General features: G+C 44.1%; 1 protein-coding gene across 1 annotated transcript; it reads right to left on the reverse strand.

Annotated features, from left to right (window-relative positions):
* Positions 1-1,388: 1,388 nt before the first annotated feature.
* synpo2la (synaptopodin 2-like a) lies at positions 1,389-9,260 on the reverse strand. Its single transcript, XM_076160289.1, has 7 exons — positions 9,159-9,260; positions 6,423-6,574; positions 5,420-6,135; positions 3,299-4,018; positions 1,969-2,686; positions 1,775-1,917; positions 1,389-1,705 (listed from the first exon to the last, which is right to left on the reverse strand). Exons 1-7 carry the CDS (start codon positions 9,258-9,260, stop codon positions 1,389-1,391), a joined length of 2,868 nt encoding a protein of 955 aa, XP_076016404.1.
* Between the last annotated feature and the right edge of the window lie 3,268 nt (positions 9,261-12,528).

Consider the following 12,528-nt stretch of genomic DNA (forward strand, 5'->3'; position numbering starts at 1 on the left):
AAGTAATATTTAGAAAATGCTTGAAGAAAAAAAAAAGAAACTCTGCCTCGCAACACAATCTGTCTTTGCTTATTGTTACTTCACATTTGCCTTTTTTGGACCTTACAATGACTTGCTCACACTCTCAAGATTTAGTAGCAGAGTCAGTGGCATAACTGAAATTATGTACCTCTCTGCATCTTCTTTCTTAGCTTTACTAACAAACATTAGGTCCCAAACCTTCCTTGTTGCCATCCTTTAAAACTACATCAGTTCAAAACAGGTAATTCAATTAGATAAGATAAGATTTTTTTCAGTTTTGTAGCATGCTACTATATCTGATCATACCAATTTCTGTGAAACAGTGGGCTGTGTCTTCAAATTATAAGTGCCAATTGAGATTATCACTAAAACGTAACCACATTCAGTCATCTGGCCTTCCTATATCCTGCTGACAACCCCATTTACAGCCACTCTCATACCTTTAACAAATACATCTCAGTCAATGCACTTTTTCATATGGGATATTAGATTGAATCACAATGAAAAAAATAAGAAAATGTTTTCAACCACCTACAGTGTTTACAGGTTAAGAGTTATGCAAACGGCACGCTAATACTATGAAGCTTGTTGTGCCTAAGTGACAATTGGAAGCTGTGATATCTAGTGACAAGTGTACAATCAGTGACAAATTTGGCAGTTGCTGAATGTGACCCGTGCTAAAAAAGATAGCTGGCTATAGTGAGCCAGAGTATTTAGCACAAACTCACCTACACTTCGTAAGAGCAGACCATTACTGTTACACTCCCACAGCAAGTTACGCTGCAAAAAACTTCAATTGCTCATGCATAGTTGGAATAGTAGTTTAGGTCACATCAGGTCCACAGTCTCCCGGTTATACTAAATATAAAGTGTTGTAAAAAACAAACAAACCTCACCGTGCTTAATTGGACTGCTACTCAGTAATAGTACATGTACAGTCGTAAAAGCTTCCCAGTTTGCCTTGTGATGCTCCACCTGTCAACATGCTGTACCACATCCTGCACTCTTTGAAAAAACTTTTTATTTTCAGCAACTTCAGACATTTCAAGTTTCAAAGAATATTTCAGTATAGGCTCTGTTTAGATTTTAGATTCTTAGATAATAGAAAACATTCCAGAAGCCATACACAAACCTCCCCCAGGACAGGCATAGAGTGGACTATAAAGCTGTATGTATGATAAAATTAACCCCATGATTGTCACTCAAATTGAGAGCATAATTAATATGATAAGCAGGATCAACACCAACCTCATGTTTATACTGTATCACCATCATTCAAGCTAACAGATACTTCAAAAACATGTTTCTGGATATTTTTTCTCTTGATTGAATTGATGGAAGTGAAGCTTTCCAAGACTGGTAGTGACTTAATAGCGTTCAAACTGTCCTCCAGGCCGCCACACACCGGGCTGAACGCCTCCCTTGGTGGCAACAAAACGTGGCTTGGGCACCTGAACAGGGTTGTGCTTGGGGGGTAAGAAGGCAAACACTCTCAGCTCAGGGGCACTCTGGAACTGCTTGGCTGCCTGGAGCCCAGTAGTGTACGAGGCGGGAGTATACGGTGTGTGGATTGCAGTGGGCACAGGATTAGGAACAGTGGCGGAAGAAAATTTTGGGAGGTTAGGCATAGCACATGGAGCGGGATGAGGTGAGGTGAAGGCCGGTGCAATGGTTGGTGCTGGTGCTGAGAGAGGGGCAGAGGTTGTAGTGAAAGGCAAAAAAGGTGGGGAAGTCATGCCATGGTGACTCAAACGTTCTCCAAGGCTGGTAGCAGAGCGTGGCGCAATGACTTTGGGTGTCAAAGTCGGAGCTGACATGGGTGTTGGTGTGGAGAATCGTTTTACCTCAATGACACGGGCTGTTTTGATGGGGATCTGCTTAGGTGAGGTCAATGAGCTGCCAACCATTGCCGTGCAGGCACCCTGATACTGCCTCTGGTAAGAGGGCATGCCTGATTGATTAGCAGCACTCCCTCCATAGTTGAACATGGCAGAGTTGAGCTGGTAAGGCTGTCGTCTCATGAAATCCAATGTTTTGATGCCCTCTTTCTGGCTGCCTCCCATACCTCTGCTGTCTATCTTGCTAGTATCTCTCTGAGGCCCTGTAGGAATAGTGGGGGCCAGGAGCGGGTTGTACCCAATGGGTGGAGGGGCACGGACATTGGGGGAGTACTTAAACTGAGGGGGAAGGGAAGGATTCTGTGAGTCAAAAAACTGAGGAGAATATTGCTGCTGGTAATTAATTTCCTGCTGGTAAGGGGTCTCAGGTGGGGTGTCCACCACATACATACCCATGCGGTTTTGCCTACGTGCAAACAGCTGGGCCCCCTTGCCCTCTGCTTGAAGAATCTGCGGGCCTTCATGGATAAGCCGGGGTTTGGGTGCCACTGGAGGAGGCATCCTGCCTGCCTCACCACACTTCTCTTCCTCTGCACCTTCATAATATACTTCAGCGGTAGACTGGCCATATCTCGCAGATCTGTCATCCAGATTCTGCACCATAGACAATAACGCAGGATTGGGGGAGTACTTCTTGGCTTCTGGCACAATGAACATAGGTTTGGGTCTGCCTCCACGTCGCCGAGCATCATGTAAGATTCCTGTACGATTTCCTGGCCCAGGGGCAGGAGTTTGGGCTACAGCTTCTGGTTGAGAGACCACTGACACTGGAGCAACAGGTGCTATATACTGAGTTAGAGATGGCTGAGACTGAGGTGGAGGTAATGCCGCAGCTTGCGCAGCTGAAATACGACTCTGGGATATAGCAGTAACAGGGGGTGGCATCATGAGTGCATGCGGAGTTTGAGCTGTTGATGCTGGGATAAATGATGGCATTGATACTGATGGCACATTTACAAATGGACCCTGGACAGAAGCCATTGATGGGACTGCTTGCACTGTCTCTACACAGGGGGCTGAAGGCAGGGGGGGAATAGAAACTTCAAATGTGGGGGCAAAGGGACCTCTAGGTACACTGGATGGGGAGGAGAAAATTAAAGGGGGGCCAGGTGGCAGCTGTGACATTACTGATGGAGCATTGATGGCTAGCTCAGAGGCCGTAAAGTATTGTGGTGACGCAATAGCTGCTGAGGCTGGACGTTGGGGCGCCTTTGTAACAGGTGGACGAAACACTACAGGGGCAGTTGCAGCTCGGATACTTATGAACCCAGGTGTGAATGGACGTGCAGTTCTGTTTAGAACATTACTGGCAGGCAGGTCTGGTAACGGTGTTTCAGCTGGTGGTGCAGGACTAGACAGGATAGACACTGAGGCTGTACCGTGTTTGGATGGCACAGCTGGAGGTGACATCACCATGCTAGCTGTACTAACTGCAGAGTAGGACAGATCTCCATGAGACATGTCTTGGAATCCAACTGTAACTGGACCTTGGAAAGCCAATGGTTGTGTCTCTTGTTGTAAGGCAGTTGGGACAGGTGGCATCAGCTGCTGAGGCTGGAGGTTTGGTTGTATCTCTGAATGTCCCTGATAAATCTGAGGATACTCCATGGCTTGAGACTGGAAAGGTGGCTGAGGATGTGCAGCCTCTACTTTCTTTGCGTGCTCTGCAGCCCTTTTTCTTTGCTGCTCAAATAACTGGGCACCCTTGCCAGTGGTATTACTCAGCCCTGGACTGGGAGCATCCTCCAGGCCATCCCCCCGACCCTCAGAGCCTGCAGTTGCTCTCTTCTCCAGCATATCCAAGTAGTCACTATCCCAAGTTGGATCAGGGACTGATGAGAAGCCTTCCTCATCAATCTCTGACTCACTACCAGGGAACACGCCATCCTCCTCCTCCTGTGAGTCCTGGCATGTATCCTCATCCACACTACCAAAACTAGTGAGGGTGTACTTTTTGGAGCGCTGCCGTCTCTTCTTGAACATTAGCACGCCCTTGGAGTGAGGATTAGGAGCATCAGTCAGTAGGGATGCAATTGTCCGACACTTGTTTTTGGCCTCTTTTACATGCTTGTCCTGCAGAGTATCGCCCCTGTTCAGTTCTGCAGGATGTAAAAGCACAATGGAAAAACACATAGAAAGAAGGATTCTGTTATCTGTACACACAGAATAAGAATATAAAAGGTATCATTTCAATGTATACAAAGTATTCAATTACCCAGTTCCAGAATACAACTGAAATTACCCGAAACTTACCTCATGTTCAACTACTGCAGTGAAATCAGAGAGGTCTGAATTAACAAATTTAACCTTTAAACTAAGAACAGAGTGTGACATGAGTCTAAAGCCAATCTAAATCCACCCTGACCATTATGCCTTCCACATGCATCAATGTCTTCACAGGAACACTTCCGGAAAAATTCCTGGCAAGCCTGAGGCTTCTCACATTAGATTGGATGAAGGGCAAATTTGTCCTGTCCATTAGTCCTGTGTACTAACATGTAACTAAGCTCGATGTATTTACAAGGTAATGCTGTATGATGTAAGTGCTTTGAAGGAGAAATTAAAAAGTATGGTTGCTACATATACTTTGACTTGTTTGGGCATTAGGAAGATTATAAGATCAATTATATAACCAGAGTCACATGACTGGAGTTCTCAGTATGACTAGGTCACTGGTCCTGTGTAGGACATTGGAATGCCAAACCTGAACTTGGCGTGACAAGGGGGATTTACAACAGTATATTTATTCATGTTCTTAAAACAACCTGTCACCTTCAAATAGCCTAGCTCTGCCCTTTTCCAAGGCTTATTATGGGATGATGGACAAGATAACAAGCAAGAAAGATTTCTTGATCCGTGTGAGTGCTGTCCCTCAGCTCTGTGTCACTAACAACCTCTCTTCAAAATACTTCATATACAGGAACTAGTCACTAATAGCCATTAATTAGGAAATGTTTTGGTGACATAGTAGCTAATTGGCGCATCCATCCAACGTATGGGTCCAGAAATCTTGACTGTGTTGAGAGTGGAATAGTGGCACAATGAGTATTTCAAAACATATCTCAGACTTCCTCACAGACTCCCTGTTTTGCTATACGACACCCACGAAAATCTGTAGATACTTTTTATGAGCTCCCATGATGTTCACCCAGTCTATTGCACCGCAGAACCAGAAGTAAATATAGATGACTGTATCTGCTGTGTCCTTAAGAGGCCCAGATCAGGTTGACTCTAGGAATTACTAAACTAAAAGAAAACCTGTGCTGGTTTGGCGAACACGGGTTGGTTTTCTACATCAAAGGTCATAAAATAATGGGCCCAGTTAAAGGCCCATAACTAAAAAAAGCTACAGTATGCTATGACTTGTGATGCTATTGTGATTAATTTGATTTGATGATCTGTAGGCTGGCAAATGTTGGTATGAAAAAGATATCAACACCTGAACCAACCAGTGACCTCAGTGTGAAGCCCAGGTCTGTCATTGTTCTTCCTTTACTTACTGGCTTGCTTGGCCTTTTCCACGTATGTTGTTGTAAGCTCCTCATCTATTGGTTTGCTTAAAGGCCCCACCATGGGCACAAGCTGGTCACGAGAACTCAGCATTAAGGCCTCCTTTGCCCTCTCTGGGGACACCAGTGGCACATTGGATGGCTCAAGGAAACCACTGTCTTCCTCTTGCGCTCCGTCCCGTGGCCCCTGGTCATCTGCAGAGGAGATGATGGAGGAGGTCTCAGTGGATGTCTGGGAGGACCACAATCCTGGAACAGGAGGTTGGTAAACCACCTCCCTCCGTGCCACCCCTGGTAGTCCTCCTCCTTCATCTCCTCCTGCACGTCCGTCCAACAAATCGGGGTAAACCTGTGCGTCTGGAGCACTGTCGTAGCCACTCATCTCTGAGGTCTCGCCACCCTCTGGTGAGGCTCGTCCCGATGGCTTCCCAGGGGTGGAGTTGCTGGGACTGCGACGTTTCTGTCGGCGCTGCCTCTCATACCCTGCCACATCTGCATCACTGTCAGTCTCACCGTAGTATGCCTCACTTCCTGGTGGAGATGTTAACCCACTGGTCAAGGAGGATTGGCTACGGTGGATCTCGCGGACTGGAGCATGTTGGGGGTTGCTGGGTGACAGGGTACGCAAAGCAGCACAGTACTCTTTGTCTATACGGGGAGATGGGGCACGGGTCACAAGCACCACAGACTGAAAACCAGCAGGTGCTCTGCAAACAAGGACAGTATTTAACATACTGATGAATCCAAGTGAGGGTCCTCAGGAGGGTGCATAGAGTGATGATGTCAGAGTTGCTAGGACTGTAATACACAAACACTGGAAGTTTTTATTAATCTGAAGTTTAATTCATGTTAGGATGTATGTTTATACAAGTACACTGAAAATAAAAAATTTAGAACCTTATACTTTAGCATGTTATTTATGGCATTTTGTCTTATTGATTACATTGGATGGATGATTCCACTGGTAAGATCATAATACTTTTGTGCCTCTGACCTTTTGACCTGGATGTGAAGAATCCCTGTGGAGCTGTCGATGAGCTCCATGGCCTGGCCATGGGATAATCCTGCACATGGCTGTTCGTTGATGGACACCAGCTCATCAGCCTCACGTAGTCCAGCCCTGCATGCCTTACTGCGTTTACGTATCTGCAGAAGGTAAAACAAAAAGTTATACACAGACAAAAACTCACACAACTCCACATTTAATCAGTTTTGATGTGGTAAAAACCTTTGATGTGGAGAGCTGTAATCTGGATTCTGAGAGAGAGATCAGAGATATGAGGGTGATATATACGGTGTTCCTGTTTTTCAGAGCGAATAGAAAATGAAATCGGTCTTGTCTTACGTGGGGATTGTGCTTGACACAGTGCAGGTTTTGTCCTGACAGCTGGATCTTGTTGCAGACATGTGCCACATATTGCAGCTCAAGTGGATCACTCAAACACACTTTAACTAGGAAATGCCAGCCAGCAGCCATCTTCATTTGGTGCTCTTCTATTTGTGCCCAAGCTCTGTTAGGACTATGGCATTATGCCCACCTAAATTACCTCAGGTCTTTGGAAGCCATTTCAAGATATTTCATAATAAATTTAAAGCACATGTTTCAAATCATTCAAAGACAGTGATTGCAAGTCTATAAAGACATTCATTTAGAATAATTTAATACTCCATGTAACAATGCAGTGATAAGAAAGGGTTGCATAGGTTGACCTAATTAGTTTTCTTTTCAGCTATTCTGGTGTGACTGTAATGAAATCCCAGGTCTCCATTTAGCTAAGCCTTTTAAAGTGTTTGTGGTACAGGGTGTCAGTTATTCAGTCAGTCAGTAATGTTGCGGTTGCAAGACATCGCATTGACTGATATAAATGACACATAAAGACATATAATAATGCACACAGGCACAAACCGAGCAATCGCAGTTCAGCTCTGTCAGTGAAACCCCAAACAGCTCCACCTGTTAGGGACCATTTAGTATGAGACCTGACATGATTGCACCTCCACGCTCTCAGGGGTGAAGGAGCATGCTGTTTTGGCTGGTTAGACAGACACAGCTGTCCGCCTCCATAAAGGTTAGTTGGTGTCCTGTGGCACTCTTGCGTACTTATTACCACATTCTGAATAAGTGGGCTTCTTGCTGAATCAATATGAGGAACAAACATGCCAAAGACTGCAGCAGCACCATGATATGAAGCAATTGTTTCGCTGAGACAGACATGGTAGGAAAATTGTGCAAGATTGATAATTGGATCCATTAGTATGATGATCTGTTCTTTGAAAGAAGTCAAAAAGAACCAAATGGAACAAAGCGGTGGGGCACAGGGGCGTGAATGTGACACTCTAGATCAGTTTATATGTTTTCTCTCGGAACCGCAAGATATTGAGTTTGACAGATACAAAAATAGTGTATGAGGTTAATTTTTGAGTATTGAGTTGAAACACACACCTTGGCTGACCTAGTGACCTGCAGCTTCAATGCCAAAAATAGCCACCTGGAAAAGTGATTTTGCTCAGTTAACATTTAGTTAAAGTCTATGCAGTATGTGTGTTTGACAGCATGTCTCTGTGTATTGTTTGGTATTTGTTTGCACGTGGACGCGTACTACAATCTGAAGTATCCTATCCTGTAATGAGATCTATATAAAGACTTTATTTTGATGTAATGTTTGTTGCTGTACATTTTCAGTTAGGTCAAATTTTTGGTTGTATATTTTTGAGGCTGCAGTTCTCAAATGTTAACACTCATAACGCCCACGCTAAAGTTGAATTTATTGGTCAAACCTTTGTTAAAATGTCCCGTTGTTTCGAGCAAGGAGGCTTAAGAGCTGTAAACTCAAATATTTTCTTTCCCGGATATTTTTTTTCATCAGGTTGACTGGTGATTCAATTACCATCTGAGAAAGCATTTGATACTGAATTGAAGCAATGTGTTACGTTGCTGCAGTCTTCACTCTGGCCTGTACATCAGTGATCGTAAGAACTAGTTTAACTAGGATGATGACGATGACACTGACTGGACTGCTATGTGGTATCTACTGTTACCACATTCGGTGTGCTAAGTCTCCAGTTTAAACTGGAACAAGCATCGCCAGAGTGATTTGAGCTTCTTACTGAAATACGACTGATGTAATGGAAACATACCTCGTTCAGTAGTAAAAAAGCAAATGTGACCATGAGGGAACTGTGTGTAGTATCTATAAGCTAGGTGAGCAAAATCATCAGATCCCATAAAACTATGACCCAAACCTGCATAATATCTCTATTCCATTGTTTACTCGTAACACATTACAAAGTTAATAAGAGGCAAATAAAAATGACCAAGTGTGTAGTATGGGTTTAATTAGCAACACTAACAGTTTGACTTTGACAACCTTTGAACTGTCTGGAGTCTTATCAGGACATGCTGCCAACAGTTTGCCTTACTTTCCCTGCTAAACTTCGCCTAATCAATCATCAGTGTGACTTTACATGAACGCCATTCTTAAACAAGACGATGACTCATGTTCAGGCCACAAACCAACCATGCATGACAGCCAATATTCCATTTCAACTTCATTCACAGCTCCTCAAATCTCTACCTAATATATCTCAGCTGATGCAGCACTTCTCTTTAAGTGTGGCTGTCCACTGAGGGAAGAATTGCATTTACTTTCCACTCAGCAAACCTTTAAAATGATTCAGTGATGATCCCCCCCTCCCCTCCCCCTCCAGCCTGTGGAGTGACTTGTCTTACCTTAGCTACCTGTAGCGGTTTCTCATGTTCCGCACCTCCCTGCAGACGGAAACCCCACGGTGCTCCACCGGACAAAGTAATTATCACTTCCTCGGCGACCATTTTTCTGCTCTCTTTCTTTCTTTCTATTTCTTTCTTTCTTTCTTTCTTTCTTTCTCGCTGTCTTTTCTTTTTTAGTTTCTCTTCTTTTTCTTGGTTATTTTCTGCTCCTTCAGTTTGTTTGTTTGGGGGCCCTCAGTGTGTTGGCCCCATTGTCATCTGTCAGGCCCCCCTCCAAGAGCTCTGACCTGCTCTTTGCCTGCCACACTGTCCAGGCGCTGACTTCTCTCTGAGTCCAGTTCCGAGGCCAACACTCACACCTGAACACACATGCACGCACACACACTCTTTTTTGCACCCACCCATGCCCAGAGCGGGCCAACCATCACAGCAAAGTGAGTGAGAGACAGAAATATGGGATGGGGCAGTCTGGGTCTGCTTACACTGAGGAATGCCATCCCCAAAATGAGTGAGGGGAGGGTCTAGTACAACACTTGTCCTGTCACTCAGACCTCTGCACTGGGTTTACTGATAGCCCCTCCAAAAATAGGACACCACCAGCACCATCGCGCTGCCTTCTCCTCTGTAGACCAAAGGGAAAGCTCACATTCACAGCATCAAAATGACATTGTTTCATATCTGGCTTTACAGCATCAAGGTCAGTAGTATGTTCTGCAGAGTCACAGCCAGTTTCTCATACCTGGAGGTTGAGTTTTGTGGTGATATCATACCTCAGTGCTACAGAATTTTTATTGGAAACGTGTTGAAATGAATCCACTGGGAGATTTATCACCTGACTGCAAAAAAGAGGTTGAACAGAGACAGGATATCATGCATGATAAATGTTTCATTGTTTTGCATGATCCAAACACAGCATTTCTGTGGTATAGACCGTTGTGATAAAAATCACAGTGGCATGTTGATAATATCTGTTTTTGCAGACAGGCTGATGTGGATTTACCTCACCGCATGTTGCTTTATCTTAATGCCCAGGCATCCATCACAATGGGACCCCACATTCTTACAGCAAGCCAAACTCTTGGATGTGGTCGCAGCGATGGAAGGCCAGAAGGGAGAAGAGTCCTGGCATTTGACATATATACACACAGACACACACACACACACACACACACACACACACACACACACACACACACACACACACACACACACACACACACACACACACACACACACACACACACTCTATTTGATCTTTAGTGCTTGGACATTCGAGCTTTACTGTTTTATGAAGTCAGGTTCACACGGATGAAACCCAATCCAGTTTCAGTGTCTTTGTGTATAGATGAGAACCTAACTGAGTGAAATATTACTATTTCTCAATGTCAGCATTATATTTTGACTGATCTTCTTTGGCGTAATGTCCCAAACACTATACTCACTGCCCTCTCGAAGTTTGCACATGAAAACAAGTGCAAATATAATTTTACAGGATAAAACTGATTTTGCATCAGAGTCATGGTGAAAATCTGACCCCCTCTTTTGTACCTGCTGCGCCCCGGTCCTGCACTCCACATAATTCACCATGAAGTTATTCCCGTTGTGATGAATTGTGGTATTTTGGGGCCTCTAGGGTTTTTCCGAAGCCAAATCAGATCTAATTACATACAGCAGCTGTAATTTTTAGATGTCTTTGGGTTTAATCCCAGAATTCACTGTATGGTTAGTAACTAATTTAGAAGGAGGTCTGGGACTGCGTTTAGGAACACACACAGAAAAGTTGGAGTCGATCCTGCGTGTCATTCCTGAGAAACTGATCCCAAATCATCCATAAATGTGATTTATGTGCTGTATGTCTTGGTCTTTCTCAGCTCCTTCTTTCTCTGGTTCTCTCTCTCATGCTTGGATAATTCTCCTCGCTGGTACTGTACAGCTAAACACAATAATTAAAACACTATAAATGAAATCAACACATGTAAATACGGACACAAATCAATCTCCACAGCTCAAATAGTCCCTCCAGGAGCCTTAAACTTGCTGTAACCTTCTCTTAACTATGTTGTGTTCTCCTTTGGGTCATTGACAGGCCTCTGAACCCGCTGATAGAGGCTGGATGATCCCTCTGCTATTATCAATGCAGCAGGAGGTGACCAATGATAGCTGCCTTCTTTGGCAGCCGTGCTCTGCAGCTGTCTCCAGACCTCAGGATAAAAACCAAGTGCAGTCCTGGGTCAGAGACTTCCAACAATGTCATCCTCGCTTCCTGCAGTCACATTTAGATCTAACAAATCACTGCAGCTGAAAGCAAGAGATCCCACGGCACAGCTTTGACTGATCCGTCTCATATCAGATCAGCGCTGAGGTGGGAAAGAGGGAACTGTGAAGAATAACAGAACACCACCATGGCATTGCAGCTCAGTTGTACCACTGCCCCCCTCTAGTGGTGAATTATAGGTGGTTGGCCTCCTGCAGAGATATCGTTTCAGTTTTTGCAGTTTATCTTATTAGTATTGAGATTTCTTTAGTTAAGTTTAGATTAGTTTGTTCGTACCTAATCATTCATAAATAATAGCTAGTACAAATCAATTAGTCCTCACTTTCTGACCTGTGATGATCTATATAACCACAATGAACAAATTTGCAGTTGTTGATATGTAGCAAAAAAACGTTAATAAATGGATGGAAAAGAAGCTGGACAGGTTCCATCTGAACTGAAGAGCTGAAGAAACAAATGAACTAATTTGCCGTAGCTCATTTTACAACCTGCCAACACAAGTACTGTTGTTATAAATAGCTTTTTATTGATCTTAAGCCAATAAATGATTTATTAACCACCATTAAAGCCATTACTCAGAAAGTGGCTCCAAATGAATTACTTTACATTCAACAAAGCTGCGACCTGTCTTGTAGGACAAACACGTTTAAAAATAGTATTTCTGTTCTGTGTTTAACTTTGCAACAGTAAACTTGAGAGACTTGACTATAAAGCTATCAGACGAGTGTCGTAAAATCCTAAACACAACAGGACAGGACATTCTACAGGCATGTCCTGCTAACGTATGTGCTGTGTACTGCCAGCCTCCGTGTCAAAACTAAACAAAAAGACCTTCCCGCAGAAACCTGTGGCTCACCGAGGCCTCCAACAAGTCAGGAAGAGGTCTGCTAAGTCACTCTGCCCAGGAAAGAAGTTGGATGTCTTTCAAAGAAAGTAAAGAGGTCAGATGAGCAAAGGCACAGAGCCGCAGTTTGCTCTCCCCTGTGGCTGCTTATGGTTTTTTCCCCCCATATGTTTTCTATTGTGCGGTGGCAGCAAAATGAGTTAAACTAGTGAATAAGGGCGCGGCAAAGACTTCCCGACTGTCGCTGCACT

This window comes from Genypterus blacodes, unplaced genomic scaffold, assembly GCF_046128005.1.
Source record: "Genypterus blacodes isolate CSIRO-AG114 ecotype Tasmania unplaced genomic scaffold, CSIRO-AGI_Gbla_v1 ptg000105l_1, whole genome shotgun sequence".
NCBI lineage: Eukaryota > Metazoa > Chordata > Actinopteri > Ophidiiformes > Ophidiidae > Genypterus > Genypterus blacodes.

What these genes read in the sequence shown, in the direction of transcription:
- synpo2la (XM_076160289.1), bottom strand. Translation starts at nt 9,260, where the DNA reads ATGGTCGCCGAGGAAGTGATAATTACTTTGTCCGGTGGAGCACCGTGG. An exon ending in CTTCACATCCAGGTCAAAAG is followed by an intron (nt 6,136 to 6,422) that starts GTCAGAGGCACA and finishes CCTTGTTTGCAG; the next exon opens with AGCACCTGCTGGTTTTCAGT. An exon ending in GCTGCTAATCAATCAGGCAT is followed by an intron (nt 1,918 to 1,968) that starts GCCCTCTTACCA and finishes AATGGTTGGCAG; the next exon opens with CTCATTGACCTCACCTAAGC.